The sequence below is a fragment of the Alosa sapidissima genome, chromosome 21 (genome assembly GCF_018492685.1).
Source record: "Alosa sapidissima isolate fAloSap1 chromosome 21, fAloSap1.pri, whole genome shotgun sequence".
NCBI classification, from domain to species: domain Eukaryota; kingdom Metazoa; phylum Chordata; class Actinopteri; order Clupeiformes; family Clupeidae; genus Alosa; species Alosa sapidissima.
The window spans coordinates 9,083,937-9,103,072 of NC_055977.1; the positions used below are offsets into that span (position 1 = coordinate 9,083,937).

The window sequence follows — 19,136 nt, forward strand, 5'->3', positions numbered from 1 at the left end:
AAATCTATTCCCTTGAGTCAAGTCTGTTTCTCAAGTCACCAAATTAGCAGGCCGAGTCATGAGACTCCAGCCCCTCACCACTGGTGTATAGTGTGCATTACCGTTGCTCAAGGTGGTCCTCCTGGGGATGGGCTGGTGGGTGGTGGACTCGTCCGATTCGGACTCGGACCGGAGCAGGTCACTGTAGCAGAGGGGTGTGACGTGCCTGCGAGGCTGCTTCCTGGAGGGGGAGGGGCTCTGGAGGTCAGAGGGCGCCGTCCGTGGAGCCGCCCCTTCTTCGTCCTCGCTGGACGCGTTTCCGCTGGCCGAGGACCGCCCGCCACGGCGCACCTGGACTGGAACACACACGCCAGTCATCAGACAGGAAATAAGTGCGCGAGGACAGCATCACTGACAACATTACCATGTTCGCTCACACGCGCGCACTCACGCACAATCGCATATACATACACACCGACCATCTGATTAGTGCTGCACAATTACTCGATTTGTAACTGAAATCACAATTTGAAATAATGCAATTAACTGATCGCAAAGGCTGCAATTAATTGTGCAGCTCACAACTTTGTCCCAATAGTTAATCTTATCACATCCATGATTTTTATACTGATGCCATCCGCCTTGAGTAACAGACAGTGAAGTTCACCGAATACTGGACTGAAGCTTTACTTACTAGCCTGGTGGACACCAGACCCTTCTCAATTGTAACTGAGAATGGGTCTCGAAAAGGTTCATAGACTTAAAATCTCCAGCAGGGGCGTAACTAACAGTTAAGTTAAACTTAAATTGGTGCAATAAACTCAAACGATCCCAAATCGTTTCAGAAGTGTAGCAATCTTGTAAACGAAGGTTTTAAATGCAGTGGTTTACTCAATTCTAAAGAAATACCCGTTCATGCCCGGATTAGCGATTGTATTTGTGTGCCTGTGTTTTAGGGACATCGGAAACGGGCTTTAATGGCCTCATGGCCAGACGGGCCTACAGAGCAAATCATAAATTTGGTGGAGGTTCGTATGGGTATTCCCAGGCTGTTTACTTTCAAAAATTATATCGCAATATTGTGAAAAATCCAAATTACATATTTTCCACAAATTCCACAGCCCTACAGACAGAAAACTGAAGCTACAGTAAGCACTTGAGTGACAACTCACACTCACTCTCACAGCTCACCAGTCAGATAAAACAGACTATGTGACTGGAAGATTGTGTTTGGTTGTGACTAGACCAGAGGGGTCAGTGCGATCTCAGACACACACACAGAAAAGAAATACAGGCATACGTATTCACACACGAATAGTAAGACACACACAGCTATTAGGACACATACATACACCAGGCATGCAAAAAGCAAACTCAGGCAGAGAGGACACCATTCAGCCATGCTTCAAATCAAGGTGTCGTCAGATGAATCCACCTCCAGGCAGATATGTATTAAAGGTGTGTGGTATTTATCTGACGGTAGCTGTGATCAGGGCGCGCTCGTACCTTTGGGGTTCCGGATCCCCATACGCCTGGCTTTCTTCAGTGCAATGCGGGAACATATTCTGTGGCTGTTGGACAAACAAAGCAGCTCGTATTAACAGCTGGGCCATGCTGAAGCTGGCCTATAGATTAACTTCCCGACTGAAGCCAAGCAGCAAATCGAGCCTCTGATTTCCATGACCATACATGACCTTCTATTCCAACTAAAATCAAAGTTAAATGTTGACTGGTATTTCGCAGACACTTTTAATCCAAAGCGGATCCAAATCCACGGACTCTCATTGGCGGATTCGTGAATCGAACACAGGATTTTCAGGCGGTGACGTTAGCGTTAGCGCTGTCCCACCACGCCATTAAACATGCTTGTTCATAAACGATTGCGAATGGGTGCAATGTTCTTTTCTATTTTTTAAAGTTTCAACAGCAGGTGGCAGAAAGGAAATGTGACTCCAGCTTTGGAAAGAAAAAAAAAAGAAAAAAAGAAAGAAATAAAAACCACAGTAGCCAGAAGGCAAGTGACGGTAACACTAGTGCAAACAAGAAAGGCCACAAAGCAGCAACCCAATTTCTAGAAGAGTAAAGGGCTTGTTGAGGGGTGGGTCTGGTGAATTGTAGACACATATAAAGTAGTAAAGTGTGTGTGTGTGTGTGTCTGTGTCTCTGTATGTCTGTATATATGTGTGTGTGTGTGTGTGTGTGTGTGTGTGTGTGTGTGTGTGTGTGTGTGTGTGTCTCTGTATGTCTGTATATATGTGTGTGTGTGTGTGTGTGTGTGTGTGTGTGTGTGTGTGTGTCTGTGTCTCTGTATGTCTGTATATATGTGTGTGTGTGTGTGTGTGTGTGTGTGTGTGTGTGTGTGTGTGTGTGTGTGTGTGTGTGTCTGTGTCTCTGTATGTCTGTATATATGTGTGTGTGTGTGTGTGTGTGTGTGTGTGTGTGTGTGTGTCTGTGTCTCTGTATGTCTGTATATATGTGTGTGTGTGTGTGTGTGTGTGTGTGTGTGTGTGTGTGTGTGTGTGAGAGAGAGACACACTCACATGCAACACTGCCTCTTCGTGTTGGGCCCGCCGAACTTGGGCTTGTCCAGACAGTGGACGCAACGGCCGCAGTCGTCCTGCGTGAGGCAGCCGGGGCAGCTCATGCAGCGGCGTGAGCGGACGCCGCCGGTACGGAACTCCGGGCGACATGACGACGATGTCGTCCACTCCGAATCCGACGCGCTCTCGGGGTCTGATGCCTCACCTGCACCTGCTGTAACCAATCACAGACGAGACGAGGGCAAGAGGAGAAGAGGGCATGGAATAGGCACAGGTGGAGAGAGCAAAAAGGTAAAGACAGTTACAACCTGTGCTGCTCCAGACATTGGGGGGGAAAAAATTGGACATTTTTTGGGGGAGATTTCAGCACCTTAACAGCTTTACGTGCAAGAATACATCGGAACTGTATAGATATTTTTCATAATAAATACCTTTCTAGACACTGCCCCTGTGATAAAAACTGTGTATAAATATGTTATGGCAGTAAACCTTCTGCGGTGGGTGAGGGGGCGATGCCTTCGCGCTCGTGCAGGGGAAGGGCGCTGAGGCGTGGGATGTCATCGGGCACCATGGCGCGGGGCTGGCCAAGGGCTACGGCCGCTGCTCGGCACACATGCTTGATGCGGGGCCCAGCGAGTAACTGCTGCTGCTGCAAAATGCATGAAGATGCAAATACACTGCACATTAAAGCAAGACCAAAGAGTTTTTTGTACCTTAAAACAATTGTTTCCGTGGTTCATCAACTCGTAACAGGGTGAACGGCACTTCTGCATTCGCTTCGCGGCCCTCTATCGGCTATAACCACACTATGCAAGTTTGCCAGATCGGGTAGCGGATCTGTAGTTCGATGGAATGAGACATAAGAAACTACAAATTTGACTTGCATGATGTCGCAATACATCATAGCCTACTTTCATAAAATCATGCAACAAATTCTACCTTGTGTATGGACATCGTTATTTACAAAGCCGTTGGATAAACAATGCGTACGTGCTACAGAGGAAAAGTTTTTTGGTGCTGCTTTAAATACACAGACAAGAAACAGCGTTTCCCACAGAACGGAATTCCATCTGATTGGATCATAAACAGCCATAAGCAACGAAGAGGATTGACTGAAGAGTTTGTTGATATTTGTCGGTGCCCCATCAAGGGCATGCAGTTTGTTGGCAGAGAACTCATCATCTGATCATTTAAAACATAAACAGTGTTTCCCACAGAATTGAATTCCATTTGTTGTGGTTGGTTTGCAGAATTAACTTGAATGCAACCGTTTTTAACAAATTAGCACAGCGTGGTTATGATGCTAACCAGATTTAAGCAGAATTTAGTACAACCTGGAAAATCATTGTGTGGTGGTCAATGTTGATATTGCGGCAGGCCGCCACAAATAAGTGAACGTATGGAAACACTGAGAAAGCATACATTCAGGGTTTTTGCTGTATGGCGAATTGCAAGGTAGCCGTCTCAATCAAATTCTGTACAATCAAATAATTGTTTTTACAAAAAACATTTAACTTGAGCTCTATGCCACAATGGCGCTGTTTCGCAAACATTAACGCCTTAGCTTAATTTTTGCCCAGGAAAAACCCTGTACATCATAATAGATCTCACAGGCAGGGCTCAACATTAATTTTTAGAAGTGGTTGCCAGCTTGGTAACCAGGCATGAGGTTTTGGCTGTCAAAGCGAACCAAATCTGTTTGCCACTTGTAACAATTTGGTAGCCAAGGGCAACCATTAATGCTGAGCCCTGCTCATAGATGACCCATTTTGGTAAGTAAAAGGTAAGTCTCTCCTAAAAGGTGAGGAGTTTACATCCATGAAACACATTTAAAAAACATTATAACATAGTAATTGCAACTTCAATGGTGTATCACATTTTAAGACTCAACATAACTAATACTGTGTCCAAACAGACACACACACACAGACACACACACCCACACCAAAAAAAACAAATACAAACATCTAGCACACAACCTACCCTAGCAGCAAGGTCCCTGTTCGGCGCCCTCGCCATCCTCCTTCTTCTCCTCCTCTTCACCCCCGTCTCACTGGATTCTCCCAGCTTGACTGAGCCAGACAACAGCTGCAGAGGAGGCTAGTCGGTTAGCGCTCAGTTAGCTCACTCTAGCAGTACCCAGCATGACCAATACACGCTTATATCAAACTTTATGCATTATGGACATCCAAATGAAGATTTCTTTCATGTTGCAAAAGGAAAATCATCTCAAGGCACTACAAAATACTTGTAAACAAAATGCTTTTAGACAGCATGACAAACACTTACTTTAACACGCTTTAAGCCTGATTCATAGTCTACGCAAGCTATGTGAACATACTATATGGCTTGTACTTTCGTACCAAAATTGTTGTCCATTTTTTTTTAACAAGATGCAAGCCAAGTGCTGTCATGTCATATGTTTCAGCGTAGTTTGCGTAAACTATGAGAAGGCACTTCAAAAACATGCTTGAGCCTTGCGTTGTCAAGCAGTATGTTGCATTTCAGACAACATCCAAATGAGGATTTGTTTCATTCTTGACTTTTTTACCTGAGAGGATTTAAGCTGTTTTTGCTGGTCAATTTTGATTAGCTGAACTTTTGCCCTTTTGAGCAGGTGGAACATTCTCTTGTTGGAGCTGGACACAGAGATGCGATGGGTCGTCCCCTCCTGTTCAACCAGAACACGCTCTCCCAGATCCCTCGGGGTCAGGCCCACACTCTCCATTTGGGTCGGTCCCTCCACTACGGTGGGTAAAAACAACAATAACAACAACATTACACTAGGCTTCCTTCACTGTTCACTGAAGGCAGACATTTTCTTTAAAAAGGTATAGCTATGAAAAAAATTATACATCAAGTGTCTGTCTATGAACGTTGCGTAGCCATTAAGTTCACATTTAGACTGTTGATGAACATCCCAATGAGAATGCAAGAGAGTGGATATTCGTACCGTTGACCCCTGTTGTAGTATCCAAATGCTCTACACCAGGTAGAGTAGCACCTGCGGCGTTCAGGTGAACCGCCAACTTCCTCACCACCCCAGGAGACTGGATGTCCTCCATCGTCAACTTGGACCTCCTCCTCCTCCTCTTCTTTACTGGGCCTTGTGACTCCTCGTCGCCTCCGGCTTCGCCCTGCTGGTCGACTGGTGTGCCGCCGGCCTTTCGCACTCTCTTCTGGGCCAGCGTAGCAGTCAGCTTCTTCAGCCTCTCGTAAAATTTCAACTTGCCTGCGCCGGGGCTGAGCGCCTGATCGCCTTTGGAGCTCTGTGGAGCGTCTGAGGTAGATTGGTCTTCCTGAAATCTGCCTGCGGCATGCCCATCCCCTTTAGTGTCCGCATAGTGGTGAGATCGTCTCCTGTGGCCGGCTGGTTTTGGCACATCTGGGTCTAACGTGGAGCCGATCCCATTCTTTTTCAAGGGACTCCTGGTGACCAGGTGAGACATTCGCTCGTCGTCAAGAAACCTCTTGGGCGTCTTGATGACTCGGGAGGACCGACCGCTGACCACAGGCGTGACTGACGGCGTGCCCTCCGCTGATGCCAGCTCGGTGTTTCCTGGGGCACAGGACACCTCTACCTGTTGCTCCCCCTGGTTCTCGGAATTTAAAGTTACCAAGGGCTCGTAAATGTTACCGGCAACCTTCCGCTTGCGCCGCTTCACTGGGCTATCCGTAGACGGATCCGTTTTTTGGACACCGGGCTTCCGTCGCATGTTTAACTTAGACTTGCGTCTTTTGAATTTGAAAGGAGGTCTCCTGCTCACTGAGTTTCCCGACGAGGTAGCGGGCTGATCAGAAGGTCCGTGTCCGCTCTCCCACCCGGCCTCCGCACCCTCTTCCGGTGACCCCTCTGTTCCCTTGGAAACTCTCCTCTGCTTGCCGACAGGCTTGGGCGACACAGCCACAGTCGTTGCCGCCACTGCCGAGCTGCTGCCCATGTCTTTCGTCCTCCGTTTCTGCGGTATCCAAAGCAAATGACTGGGGTTTCGCCTCTGACTGCCAGGGCTCGTACTAGCGGACGGGACGCTGTTTCCACGAGTCGGACTACCTAAGGAATCTGAGCCTTCCTCCTGAGCGGCAGGTCTACTTCTCTTCACAAACTTCCCAAGCATTGGGCCCGTGCTTTTACGGACCTCGGTGGGCGACCTCCTTACAGCGGACGTCTTACCCTGGCCTTTCACCAAAGTCAGAGTCCACACAACTTTGCTTTGCTTCTTCTGTGAGGGACCTTCACTTTCAACAGGTGCGGGGCTAGCAGATCCAGCTAGCTCAACTTTGGAGTCCTTCAGCACTCTAATAATTGGAATGGTGTCACTAGTGGCGCTGCTTGTCGGACTATGCAGGGTAAGCTGCTTTCTACCTTTACTACTTCCGTCAGTGTTCAGTTCTTGCACTTCATCATTAGTTAAATCAACTACCGATTTCCTGACCTTCTGGTTCTTAGCTAAGGCTTTGGCTGGTTGTCTACCATCAGCACCTGAGCCTTTGCCTTTCGAGGCCTGTTCAGCCTTCACTGTTTTTGGTGGCAAGACTTCCTTTGTGGTCTTTTTGACGGCAAGTTTAACGACCAGTTTTGACTTGGGCGTGTTCCTTGCCCCTGGTACCACGGTAGAGGGTTGATCTTTCCGGATTCTCTCGCCCCTCTTAACAACCTTCCCGTAGAGTGGCTTGATCTCTGAGACCGCGGGAGCTGGTGGAGGAGCTGCATCCTTGGCTTCTATCAGGTCTGGGGCAGGAGGAGGCTTTTCCGCCGGCGACAACACTGACTTCAGGGGAGTGCCTACTGGGACAACAGAGGAATAATTTGCACAAACGGCTGTAGGGAAAATATAAGCAACCATCTAACAATTTATTTTATATGATTTTTATTCATCCTATATTTACTGCTCCCCTGGTGCTGTATTAAAGGCTGCCCACTGCTCCAGATGTGTATGTGTCCCCATAATGTGTGTGGGCTTCGAGTGAGGTCAGTGCTCCAACTGTGTGTGTGTGTGTGTGTGTGTGTGTGTGTGTAAAAAAATGCAGAGAACAAATAAAGTATAACTTAAAGCGTAACTCTCGCCAAAATGCAACCTAGGGTCTTTTTGTGAATGTTCGTTTAAAAGCATAATTAGGACGGAAGCGCCACTTTTAAGATTGACCGTATTGTTGTATTCGGGTCAAATGGCCTTTTGAATGGGAGTGGCATGGGCACTACTATGATCGCATCACCAACCATGTCTTTAAACAAATATCAATATTGGGCATACAAAGCCTTGCAGCACTAGAGGGGAGGCTATATACTTCTTAAAGACAAGATAAATTATTACTTTGGAATCTGAGTCTCTGTATCGGTCACTGAAATCCCCATGGGGGAAATTATTCATTCAAATGGCTATTTTTAGACCATGCTATTTTGTACTGGGGTTAATATAACCAAATAACATCTGTTGAAAAAAACCCTAGTAATTGAAAAAACAGGGAATGCGTTTATGAGTTTACTATGGGGACTTCCAACAGAACAACTGAACAGCTATTTGCCATTCATCACATGTTCAAATGTGTGTAAATGTACTCACTTTGTGATCCACTGCGAGAGGAGCGTAGAGATCTGCCACCGTCGACTCCAAAACCAACAAAATTGTCCTCCTGAGGAGATGAGAAAGGGGCAGAGACAGTCACATTTAGATCTTCCCAAAAAGACACACACTTTTACTCCCTACAAGTGAATGGACGCAATACAATGCAAGTTTTGCCTATAGTGCAGAGCATTCCATGGATTAAAAAGAACGTGCTGCACAATGTAAGGGTTGATTTAACAAGACGATGTGCCACCCAAAACATCTGCATCTCTGCGTGCGCTTCCATATTACAGGCCCTAAACATGAGGACCTTGGATTATATTTGCCCAGGGTCAAGCATGTGAAATATAATCCTTGACCATACAAAGGAGGACAATGAGATTGATTTACGGGTTATGCTTATAATAACACTGCACCGTCAGTTCTTTGGGGAGATGCAGAAATATCTCTACGAAAAATACATTCACAGGTGTAGACCCAACACAATTACAATGTACATACATACATACATACATACATACATACATACATACATACATACATACATTCATTAGGGCTGGGATAAACGATTATTTTTTAAACGATTAATCTAGCGATTATTTTTTCGATGCATCGATTAATCGAACGATTAATTTTTTCAGTCCGATTCGATTTTCGATTATCTCCCCATTAATTGACTAATAGCAACTTATACATGTTGATTTACATATCTGAATGAAAAAAACATGAATTCCTTAACATTGGAATGTATGTTTATTGCTCTTAAGATTCCAAAATAAAAGACTATACAAGTGCAAAGTAATGCATTCTTAGTCAGAGGTAGCATTCAGCTCAGTTCAGTAGTGTATAGGTCTAATTGAGTGCCTGTCACTTTAAGACGACGTTCGTGAGGGAATCCTTGCAATTAACATTAACACCGTTAAAACGCTGCTGATGTGTGGATGCAATTCATAACTTAGTTCAAATAACGGTTCGTACTTCTCCTTGGGACAAACACTTTTGAGTCTTGGAAAACACTTTTCCATTTACATCGGGATTTTGCAAACATTCAGAGTCAATAAAATGAGCCCTACACGAGTAACGAAATTGACAAGCAGATGTAAGTAAGCATGCTAAACTTGACATCCGAACAGTATTCTAACGTTAGCTTTGAGATAAGTTATGCAATCAAGCAGTAGCCTAACTTAGTACATTGAGGAGACCAAACTATGTTGTGATAAGACCTTAGCAGAGTTAACTTTAATGCAGCAGTTTTGAACAAATTTGCGCAGCATGGTCATGATGCTAAGCGGATTTAATAGCAATTTAGCCCGCCGTGTTCTATGCAATGCTTCTATGTGGCAACAACAATCTTAAATATTTTGTTAAATGTGCAGAGGAGGGGCAGCGGGCTCGTTACAAGAGGGAGTGGCTGGGGCAAGGAAAGGCTGCGTGCGTGAAAAGCACAGCTCAATGATTTCGTGGCCCCCAGCCACAGATTAGTCAACGTATGGGAAATACTGAAGGTGTTAAATTAAAAATATTTAGCGCAACACATTATGCTTAATGAATCGACGCGCATATTTTGCGTCGACGTATTTTTTGCGTCGACGTCATCGATTACGTTGACGCGTTGTCCCAGCCCTAACATACATACATATGTATGTATAGATGAGGGCATGTATTTGCGTGTGTAAGAATAAATTGCACCTGTTTGGCCAACCCTAGAGATAACTTAATGTTGTTTTACAAGACATTATCACTCACAACTCAAACATCTGTAGCAGAAAAGGCATCTTAAACAAGCAAAGACTTGATCACTACAACATAGATCCATTTTCAGATTCCTCTATAATGATGTAGGCTATTAAAAGGTATGGTTTGGTGTGTGCACAAGAGAGTCTATTTATGGATGATAACGAGTTCAAATGACAGTCTTGGGGCTGGGCGATATGGACCAAAACTGATATCCCGATATTTTGGGGCTGATTGGCGATATCGATACGATATTGATATTTCAAACAGAAAGAGCGAAGTGCTTCATATATTTCACTCAACACAACAATTATGACAACACAGCCAGTTTTAATTATATTCATTTCAGACTGCTCTAACAGAGCTGTGCAAAAAAGTGTAAACAATAACATAGGCCTACAATAGGCATAGGCTACAGTTGCTCTGATAAAGCTGTGCAAATAATAAAAGACCAAAAGTTGACTCTGACTGACAACGCAGGCCTACATTGTACTGCACAATGCAATAGGCTATTTTGGGCACAACAATATTGAAAAAACCTGCAGTTTTGTCACACAATGCAGTTGTTTTACCTGTAAGGGTTTGATAGTCTACATTTGCTTGTCATCTAGGCCCTATGATGGCCTAGACATGTTGCTATCAACAACAAAAATAGTTTTAAACAATTAGGCTACTTAAACAACGTAACTGAGTCACTCATCAAGAGTGTGATAGACGCTACCGTCGTTTTGTATGCGTTCATTTTTGCATGTTCCGGTTCGTAAGAGAAATCCTTATGCACGATTGAATGGGGTTTCAGGAATCATAAAAAATGATACCCTAACTGCTCGCGAGTCGCGTGCATATCCTCTTAATAAAATCAGCGTGTAGGTTGTCTCCCTGAGGACTTTAGATCTGCTACTGTATATCGCTAAACGCAAGCATTCATCAGTGTATTTAAATTAGCTAGGCTTTGTACCAAAAAAGACATTTTACCGTGTGTCGAAGAGCTGTAAACAGTGTTGTAACTTAAATCTGCGTGTACAAAACCGCTTGGAGCTCCAGTGGAATTTTGATATCACAACGAGAATTCTCGGTCTAGCCGTTGATGTGCCGACGGAATAGGCATCAGCACCAACCTCTGATCAAGGTAAACAAAATCTGACTCAGTGTCGTCATGTTTGAAAGTTTGTAGTGCTGTGAGGGAGAACGTGCACACGCAAGGGGCGCAGTTGAGCAGAGCTGCTGCGGCTATCTGAATGGTCTGAACACAAAAGAGCAAGTGGCTTTGATAAAATGGCCCATTATTTGACATAATACCAGTATTACGATATTGTCTCAACTACATATCGTTTTCAAAAATATATCGGTCGTAGTCGCAATACCGATATATCGCCCAGCCCTAGACAGTCTAGCTCAAAACTCCTGCGATTAAGTTCATTTTGCTCCCCCAAAAAAAAAGTTTGAACTCATTATCATCCATAAATGGACCCTAGGTTGTGTATACACCGAACCATCCTGTTAAGTATAAACTACTGGTACACCATCATACCAGTCAAAATAATGCAGTGGTCCAATTAGTAAGCAAGAAATCCATGAAGCAGAGCTGTCTGTGCTGTATCTTATCAGCCTATATATAGCCTGACCCTTTCCACCCTCCACAGTACCATGGAATGAGAGGGGGGGGACACAAATCCCTGGAGCAATCACCAGATTATCCTTAGCTTGGACATGGACAATGCATATCCAGACAGTCTAGCATCCCCTGATAGACCTACAGCACAGTGTCCTAGCATAGCCTATAGGAAAGTCTCCAATAGGCCACCATAGACGAGTACTAACCAGATCAGTGCCGCCATCAAACCTGTTCAGGAATTAACTAGCCAAACATATTGAGGGCAATGAATTAATGAAAGGATTGGAGTATCCCAAATTTAAGGCAAACTTCTTATGTGTCCTGGAAGAAGCTAAACTGCTCCTAAGTAGGCTAAATGTAGGGCAATTGAGATTTTTATTTTTTTAAAGCCACGTGCCAATTCCTCCTACGCCACCTTTGGGGACAAAACAGAAGATTTCAATATTGTTCACATTTCCAAAGGAAATTACAACAAAATATGTTATTTCATCCAAAGACCCTCATTGTCTATACCAACCAACACCTATTTACCTAACTTGCATGTTTAAGTTCAAGTAGGGTACACAGCTTCTTTTTCAGCCAGTATATTGGCTGGAAATTAAATTATTGAGTAACAAAAGTTTACCATGCTTAAGTCGTTAAAATACAATCAATAATTAGCCCATTTCTGACTCATACAAAGAGCAACCTTAAAATCCATTTTTTTGCAGTCACTAGTGAGAGCGATGTTACACACAGGGTATCTAAGTCCAAATTTAAAGACTTTTAAGACCTTCTTAAGACATCTAAATGGAAAAAATTAAGACTATAACACGGCAAAAAAGATACATACGACAACTTAAAACTGCTTTATGCAATCGTTTTTTTGTACTAATTTGAACACCCACCCCATTTTAGATGTCTACAGAAGTTACCAAATATATTTTGGTGAAAGACAATAATTGTGTATGAATTACCTTCACAGCTATAAATACCCAACTTTAGGGTATGGACTCGTTGCTTTTGAAGCTGGCTGTACATATCTGGTTGTGCTACTGGCTGAGACTGACTGTTCTTCACCTGTATCTGTAGTAGCCTAGGCTACTTGCCAAACATGTGTACTGGACTGGATTCCCTTCAATATTTTTTCAGAGGTAGACTAAGCTATTTAAATATTTTAATAGGCCTACTTTATATAATTTACGATGTGCATCTATTGCTCTCAAAATAAAAATTACAAATTAGTCTGCACACTAGAGCTCCATTATTATTTTCTTTTTATTCACCACGTGACGTTTCGGGACACACTGCCCTTCCTCAGACATAAGACAGGTACCTAGCAGCCCATACTTATACTAATTGAACACCTGACATCACATGATGCAAGTGATTAAAGTGCCGAGTGCAAAGTGCTTCAAGTGCTAGTGTGCAAAATGCAGTGTGCAAAAATGCAATAAGTACAATACAATACAATAAAGTGCCAACGTGCAATAAATAACACAAAGCACAACAGTATTTCAATGCACTCATATACCAGATAGTACCACTAGATCACATTGAGGAGTAGTGAATAATACAAAAATTACATAAATGTTACAGGCAGCCACATCAATATGTGCGATATCAATTCGCACATCAATATGTGCGAACATGAACAACATCAAAGAAGGACCCGATCAGGACAAAGCTAACAGACTGGAATTCAGGATCAGAAAGATATTACACCATGCTACAGATCAACACAACAGTCCAAAAAGGCCAAGGTCAGTTCATAGAAAGGGACGCAAGTCAAACTCTTCATTCATTCCTCTAGGGGCTAGAGTGTCCAGTGTGTAAATCCAAAACGCTTCTTTTTTTAGAAGTAAAGAGTTAATATCATCTATTGCTCTCTACCATATGCAGCACAGCAAATCAAAGTTGATCCACTACTTGCACACCAGTTGTATTTAAGCCAACCAAAGCTTGACTGAAACATTGTAAAACTATTGACTTGTTTTAAAAAAAAATGTATGGGAAAAGTGAAACCACCCCATCAATTAAGAGACAGGTCCTCCTCACATGTTCCTGCTGAAAAGCAGTTCCTGCAGTTTTTTATGTAGCCAACATTTTATGTAGTCACCGACATGCAGTTATATTTCACAACTTTTGCGAAGTACTGGGAAATGCTGGCAAGCAAGCTGCAGACAGATATTACAGGTAGGCTATAGACAGATATTTACTTAGGCTAGGCCAGCAACACACGCTGGAGAGATGCAAACAGATCAACTTCACGTGTATTTCCTCCTGATTGCAAAAACGTTTGTTTTCTTTTTCTGTCGGACCGTGGTTCCTTCACAAATTGCGCAGCAAATTATGAGACGAGTGACAGACGCACCGGTCCGCGCATAATTTGACCAGCAGTCTTCGTGTCCATAGTTTGTGAAACGATGCTGCATCCGAGCAAATAAGATTCTAAGCCCAACGCAACTCCAAAAAGGAGGACAAATGAGCGTCCGGCTTGAGGCTGCGCCGGACAGGGCTTTTAAAATCCGTATGTCCGGCCTAAATCCGAACGTATGGCCACCCTATCGCTAACTGGCCTAACTCTTTCTCCCTCTCACGGCTACCTGCGTATCTCTCAGGCCTCGGCTACACCACGAAAACGTCAGGCATATATTTACATATTCACTACCGTTTTCACACCTTTAATGACACCCGTGAAAAACATCTTCACTCTGCAACCACTACACCTTAGTCACTTATAGCCTAAAGTTCCGTTTAAAAAATACACGAAACCGGGTGGAGACATTTCACTCGCTCTCTCGCACTCGCTAGCCTACACAAATCTAACACCTGCTTTTCGAAAAGACTTTTTTAGGCCTTAAAAACCGAAAGTTGTACTTTTTAAGACTTTTTAAGGATCTGCGGGAACCCTGTACACATTGTACACAACTGTTCCTGTTTAATCATCTCCAGGAAATTTTTCAAAAGGCGGTTTTTCCTCTCCATGTAAATTTTAAGGTTGTTATTATTGATTAATGATTGTGTATGTGGCTTTTTGTTGTTTTAGATCAAGGTTTCCAATGACAAAAGGGAAGCTATTGCAACTTGCCACACAAAGAGAACATCCACCCACGCCCAACATGGTTCAACCTCTAAACTCAATGAGATATCGAGGAGCATATGTTTAGTAGGATCTGAAGCTTACGTTTCACACGTATCAGCCACAGATGACACAGCCTCTGAATGACACACTATAGTCTACTGACAGGCAGACGCTCAGATACAGTGTGTGGACAATGCCAGATGGGAGGGGTGAGTGTACACTACTCACACACACAGGCAACAGACGAAAACGAGAGCTTCAGGCCACTCCAGCAGGTCAAAGAGATGGCTTCACTGCATGTTTGGGGATTTTACAGAGAGGATCATGTTCTATTTACCATTTCCTCCAGCAATCCACTAGATGGCACAATTCTGCCACTGGCCTATCACAGTCATCTATTTGCAAATTCAAGCACAGAAACTTTTGCAAAAATCTGCCAAAAAAAACACGAAAAGCCGACTCACGACACCTGCATGTCTGCCATCCTTCCAATTACGCTACACTACAGCTTATGCATTCAGCCCAATGTTAAAAAAAATGACATACAACCACACCTATGAGCATGCTTGATATTCACCACATCTCTGTGTCTGTAACTACCAGGCCGACACTCAGCTTGCCAAGCTCAGGGGCAGCTCAGAGGGGAAGAGATTGCCATCTGCTGTCTTCAAAAGACGGCCGAAGCCTCCGCGTCACACTGCCTGTGACTCGAGGCATTACAGCCTCACAAACATATTTAGTTTGTTTAAAAACACTGATGATCATTCTATTCTTCCTCACCAGTTTGAGGTAACGTGAAGAAGAACAGTTCCCTTTGGCAGATTGCTGAAATTCCTGCAGTCGGGGCTAAAGCAATAAACAACCTAGATAACAGAAGCAGAGATATTCTGTAATATTCCACCTCATGCTCTCCTCCCACATATGGAGATGTGCAATAATCCTAAATCTGGTACACAACATACACCCTGCTGCTGCCTCTCTTTACAAAATTCAGTGGCTTTACAGGATGCCAACAAGCACTGGTACGTACAGCAGTCTGAGCATCTGCATCACGTTGCATCAGCCTAACTCCAGGTGGCAAATGAGCACATACAACTTCACTACAGCATCAAACTTGCATCTTCCTAACCCCTTCATCTGTAAATCATATTTAAGAACATCAATTCAGAATATCAATTACCCTCATCTATAAATTGCTATGGCCATCTCAATCGCATGCTCACACACGCTAATAATGTTACAAATTCTAAGAGAGAAGGTATAAGCAACAACAGCAGTAGCAACAAATAAAGTCATATGGAATCTATCTGGGATTCCCCTACAAAAGCTCAATTTGACCTGCCAAGTCACATCCATCTCTTCTACTCACCATATGCATTCTGAATGAACGAAACACTCTTGACCTTTGCTGTATTCAATAGATGGTGAGCTGTAGTGCCACTAGTGCAGAAGTTAAACCAGTCTCACTGCACAGAACAACTTGACCAGAAGAAACCTTTTTTCTGCAGAACCAGGAGTAGAGTGGACGCATCTAGGAGCCGGCACCAGAGGTAAGCTCTTTTACTGGGCATATATTACAGTTCAGTCTCCGTTGTTGCATCAGTCCGATCACAGACTAAATAGTGATGTCACAGGGTACAACATGGCACATTTTCAGGTCAGAGGCCGGATAGACAAAACCCAATTGTAACCTAAACCTATGCTGACATGCCCTCTGTTTCTTGACTTGTTTTCTAAAGAGCAATACATGCAAGAAACAAAATGGGAGTTTCAAAAAACCCAACGAGTCAAGGTTATTTTTTCGATATATACATAGGGTGTTCTATTACATTATGTGCGTCGTGGCTATAAAGAGATCATCAGAGAAAGGTGCTGCGTTAAGGTCCTCCATCCCCTCTCCTCGTGATGAGGAGAGGGGTGTGACTAATACCTAAAGACAGTGAGAGTAGTAAGTGAGTAATTAAGTCAGAAGTATATTGCTTCCCAGTTGAGGTCAAGGTAAGCATGAACCTAGCCACATTTGTTATCAAACTGAACACATTAACGTTAATGAAAGGCAGGCACACCCGTCTCTCGAGCCTGACAGCCAGTTCACACCACCTTGTCAGACCTATAGTTAACTTAATTTAAAAAATGCTAACAATCCGTTGTCTTATCCAATGCTCTTCGTCTGACCGTGTAACGAAGTTTAGCCACGTTTATGTTACTGAAAAATGTAGGCCAATTAATGACCTATTTTAATGACCTTTTTGTGCGTACTATGGAAATTAAACATGACTGGCTAGCATTAGCTAGCTAACGTTAACTTTTTAAAACAGTTCATTAACTACTCATCTAACTTACGATTGCAAGCCAAATCTAGGCAACGTTACTGACAAGTTGGGTATTTAGATTCTATTCAGGGAAAAAAATAATTGTGTCCAGATATCCTGGGCTTGTGAACTGATGTTACACATCCTGTCAAAAGAGCTGATGTGGAGTCAGTTCTCTGGTGCTATGTAGCATACAAGCTAACTAATGTTGTCGAGCTAACTCGGTAACTTTTAATTAGCACGCGGCAGGTGCTTAACTTTGCACGCGGGGTATACATCTATGCATGCAAAATAGGTTTCTGAAAGGTAAGCTTCAAACGTTATCTTTGTCAAATGTAACGGAACCATTACTGCAACTTCTGCTGATTCTGAAAAGTTTCCTGGCAATTTAGGCGGAACAAGCAGCAGTAATACATCTCTCAAGGTAAGGCAAGGGACGTGGCAATGCAGATCCAACCTGCACAAACTGACTGACCAGTAACGTTAATGCAATACCACGCTTAATTTACACCACTGACACAACAACACATCAGACGTTTAACCGACCAAACTCATTGTTGGCTGTCTAACGATAGTAGCCAAGGTGATGCTCGACTAGTCAATTCAACAGCGCGCAAATGTATTGCAGCGCGCCAGTGTATTGCAGCCAATGGCTGAGGCACATAGACAACACCGCTCACAAAATGGTATTTTAACAAAAGGCGAAGAACTTCTACTTCCCACAATCAGCCCCGGCAGCTAATGCAAACGTAGTTTCAACGTTATGGGCCGTTGCGGACATGCGACAACGCGTCCAGAAACTGAAACTCACTAGCGTTTAAGCTAGCTGGCTAAAACATTTGGACAACAGCATGGATGTTTTGGAACTCGATTGTACTAGCGTTAAGCATCTGAAGCGCGGTAGCGTTGGGAAGCGGTGGTTGTCTAGTACTCATTTCTTCCACAAACCAAAAAGACGAAGCATACAATTCTATAGAGCTGGATAATTAGCAAGGCTATAGCAACCGACCTCCTCACTCCCGCTTGAGTCGAAACCCGCCTCTCTCTTGCGCTTGTGTTTTTCTGCAATCCGAAGTAAGCGCAGTAGTGACGGGTCTTCTTGCAACGTAAGTCCAATGTTGACGGGCCTCGGGCCCTTTGAGGCAGTCTTTCCATCTCCAGTCCACAGTCGACCAACTCGCAAACGCCTTTCTGATCGTGCTTGGCTGCGGGATGTGCATGGTCGAGCTGGAAAGCGACAGCGAACTGTGGTTGAAGTGTTAACGCCAGCTAGAACAGCAGAGGCTGACAATCCACCTCCCACTGCCGCCATTATTAACTACCACAACAACTGCGCTGTAGAAGTGGTTTGGGGTGGGTGAAACAAGATGGAAAGGCGCGAGATAGATCCGTGTGCAAAGCATCATGGGAGAGCGAGTTTCCATCTCCCATTAAAAAAAAAAATGCCTGAATATGGGCATAGACTTTACCATAGGTATATCCAACACTTTTACGATTAGGATGGTATTAGAAATCCTATCAATAGAAAATGTAAAAAAAAAAAATCTAAATTTGCAGATGTGATTAATTGTTTTACCATTAAAATTAGTCACATTTAAGACACACATAAGTTAAGACAGGAGAGACATTTACAGTCATTGTCAAATATGAAAAATGTACAAAATACAACAGATGAACTGATTATTATTATTATGATTATGTTTATGGTATTTAGCAGGTGCTTTTGTCCAAAGGACTTGCAATGACAATAAACATTACCATTGACCTAAAAAATACCAACAGTAATACACTAAATAGAATTTAACAGAATAACAACAATAACTATAAACATATACAAACTGCAACTTCATAAGAAAGAAAAATTAGTCAGATAAGAGGCGTTTTGAAGATCCCAAAGCTATCACTACAACCAAGAACAGATAAATCACCCTAGGACCTTTTATGGGCAATTCCATGGTTTTTTTGTAACATCCATAACGCCAATAAAATGTAATGGTATGGTATGAATGATTACATGAAATTTGAGCATTTGCTATTTTTGGCTGAAGAATGTACATGAGAAAAAATGCACAAACAATGAATGTTATCCTTCACATTATACAAATGCCAAGGCATTTCACTGGCATTATGGATGTGACAAAAAAGTAAATTTTCCGTGGAATTGCCCTTATGTATTACCAATTATTATCATTATTCATAATAATTAAATTATTTGATTTTAGCACAGCCTGGTGAGGGTTGCCTGTAGTAGCTGCAGCTGCAATGTCGTCAGTAGCCTAGTAAATATATTTGAATATTTTTCACTCAAATAAGCAAAATATGATGGAA

The 19,136-nt window shown here is 43.2% G+C and overlaps 1 protein-coding gene across 6 annotated transcripts in view; it reads right to left on the reverse strand.

The window, feature by feature from the left end:
• The window catches only part of kmt2ba (lysine (K)-specific methyltransferase 2Ba), a 45,419-nt gene extending 27,256 nt beyond the window's left edge, over positions 1-18,163 (reverse strand). For 3 of the 6 annotated variants that reach the window (XM_042077720.1, XM_042077717.1, XM_042077716.1), the window contains exons 1-9: positions 17,818-18,162; positions 8,081-8,150; positions 5,473-7,305; positions 5,071-5,264; positions 4,503-4,607; positions 3,009-3,168; positions 2,520-2,733; positions 1,486-1,550; positions 102-335 (exon numbers count right to left, since the gene is read on the reverse strand). In XM_042077720.1, the coding sequence (XP_041933654.1) occupies positions 102-335; positions 1,486-1,550; positions 2,520-2,733; positions 3,009-3,168; positions 4,503-4,607; positions 5,071-5,264; positions 5,473-7,305; positions 8,081-8,150; positions 17,818-18,120 (3,178 nt within the window). In that variant the 5' untranslated portion in view covers positions 18,121-18,162. Of the gene's footprint in view, positions 1-101; positions 336-1,485; positions 1,551-2,519; positions 2,734-3,008; positions 3,169-4,502; positions 4,608-5,070; positions 5,265-5,472; positions 7,306-8,080; positions 8,151-17,817 lie in introns of all 6 variants that reach the window. The other 3 variants (XM_042077721.1, XM_042077722.1, XM_042077718.1) reach the window with 2 other exon arrangements.
• Positions 18,164-19,136: the final 973 nt, after the last annotated feature.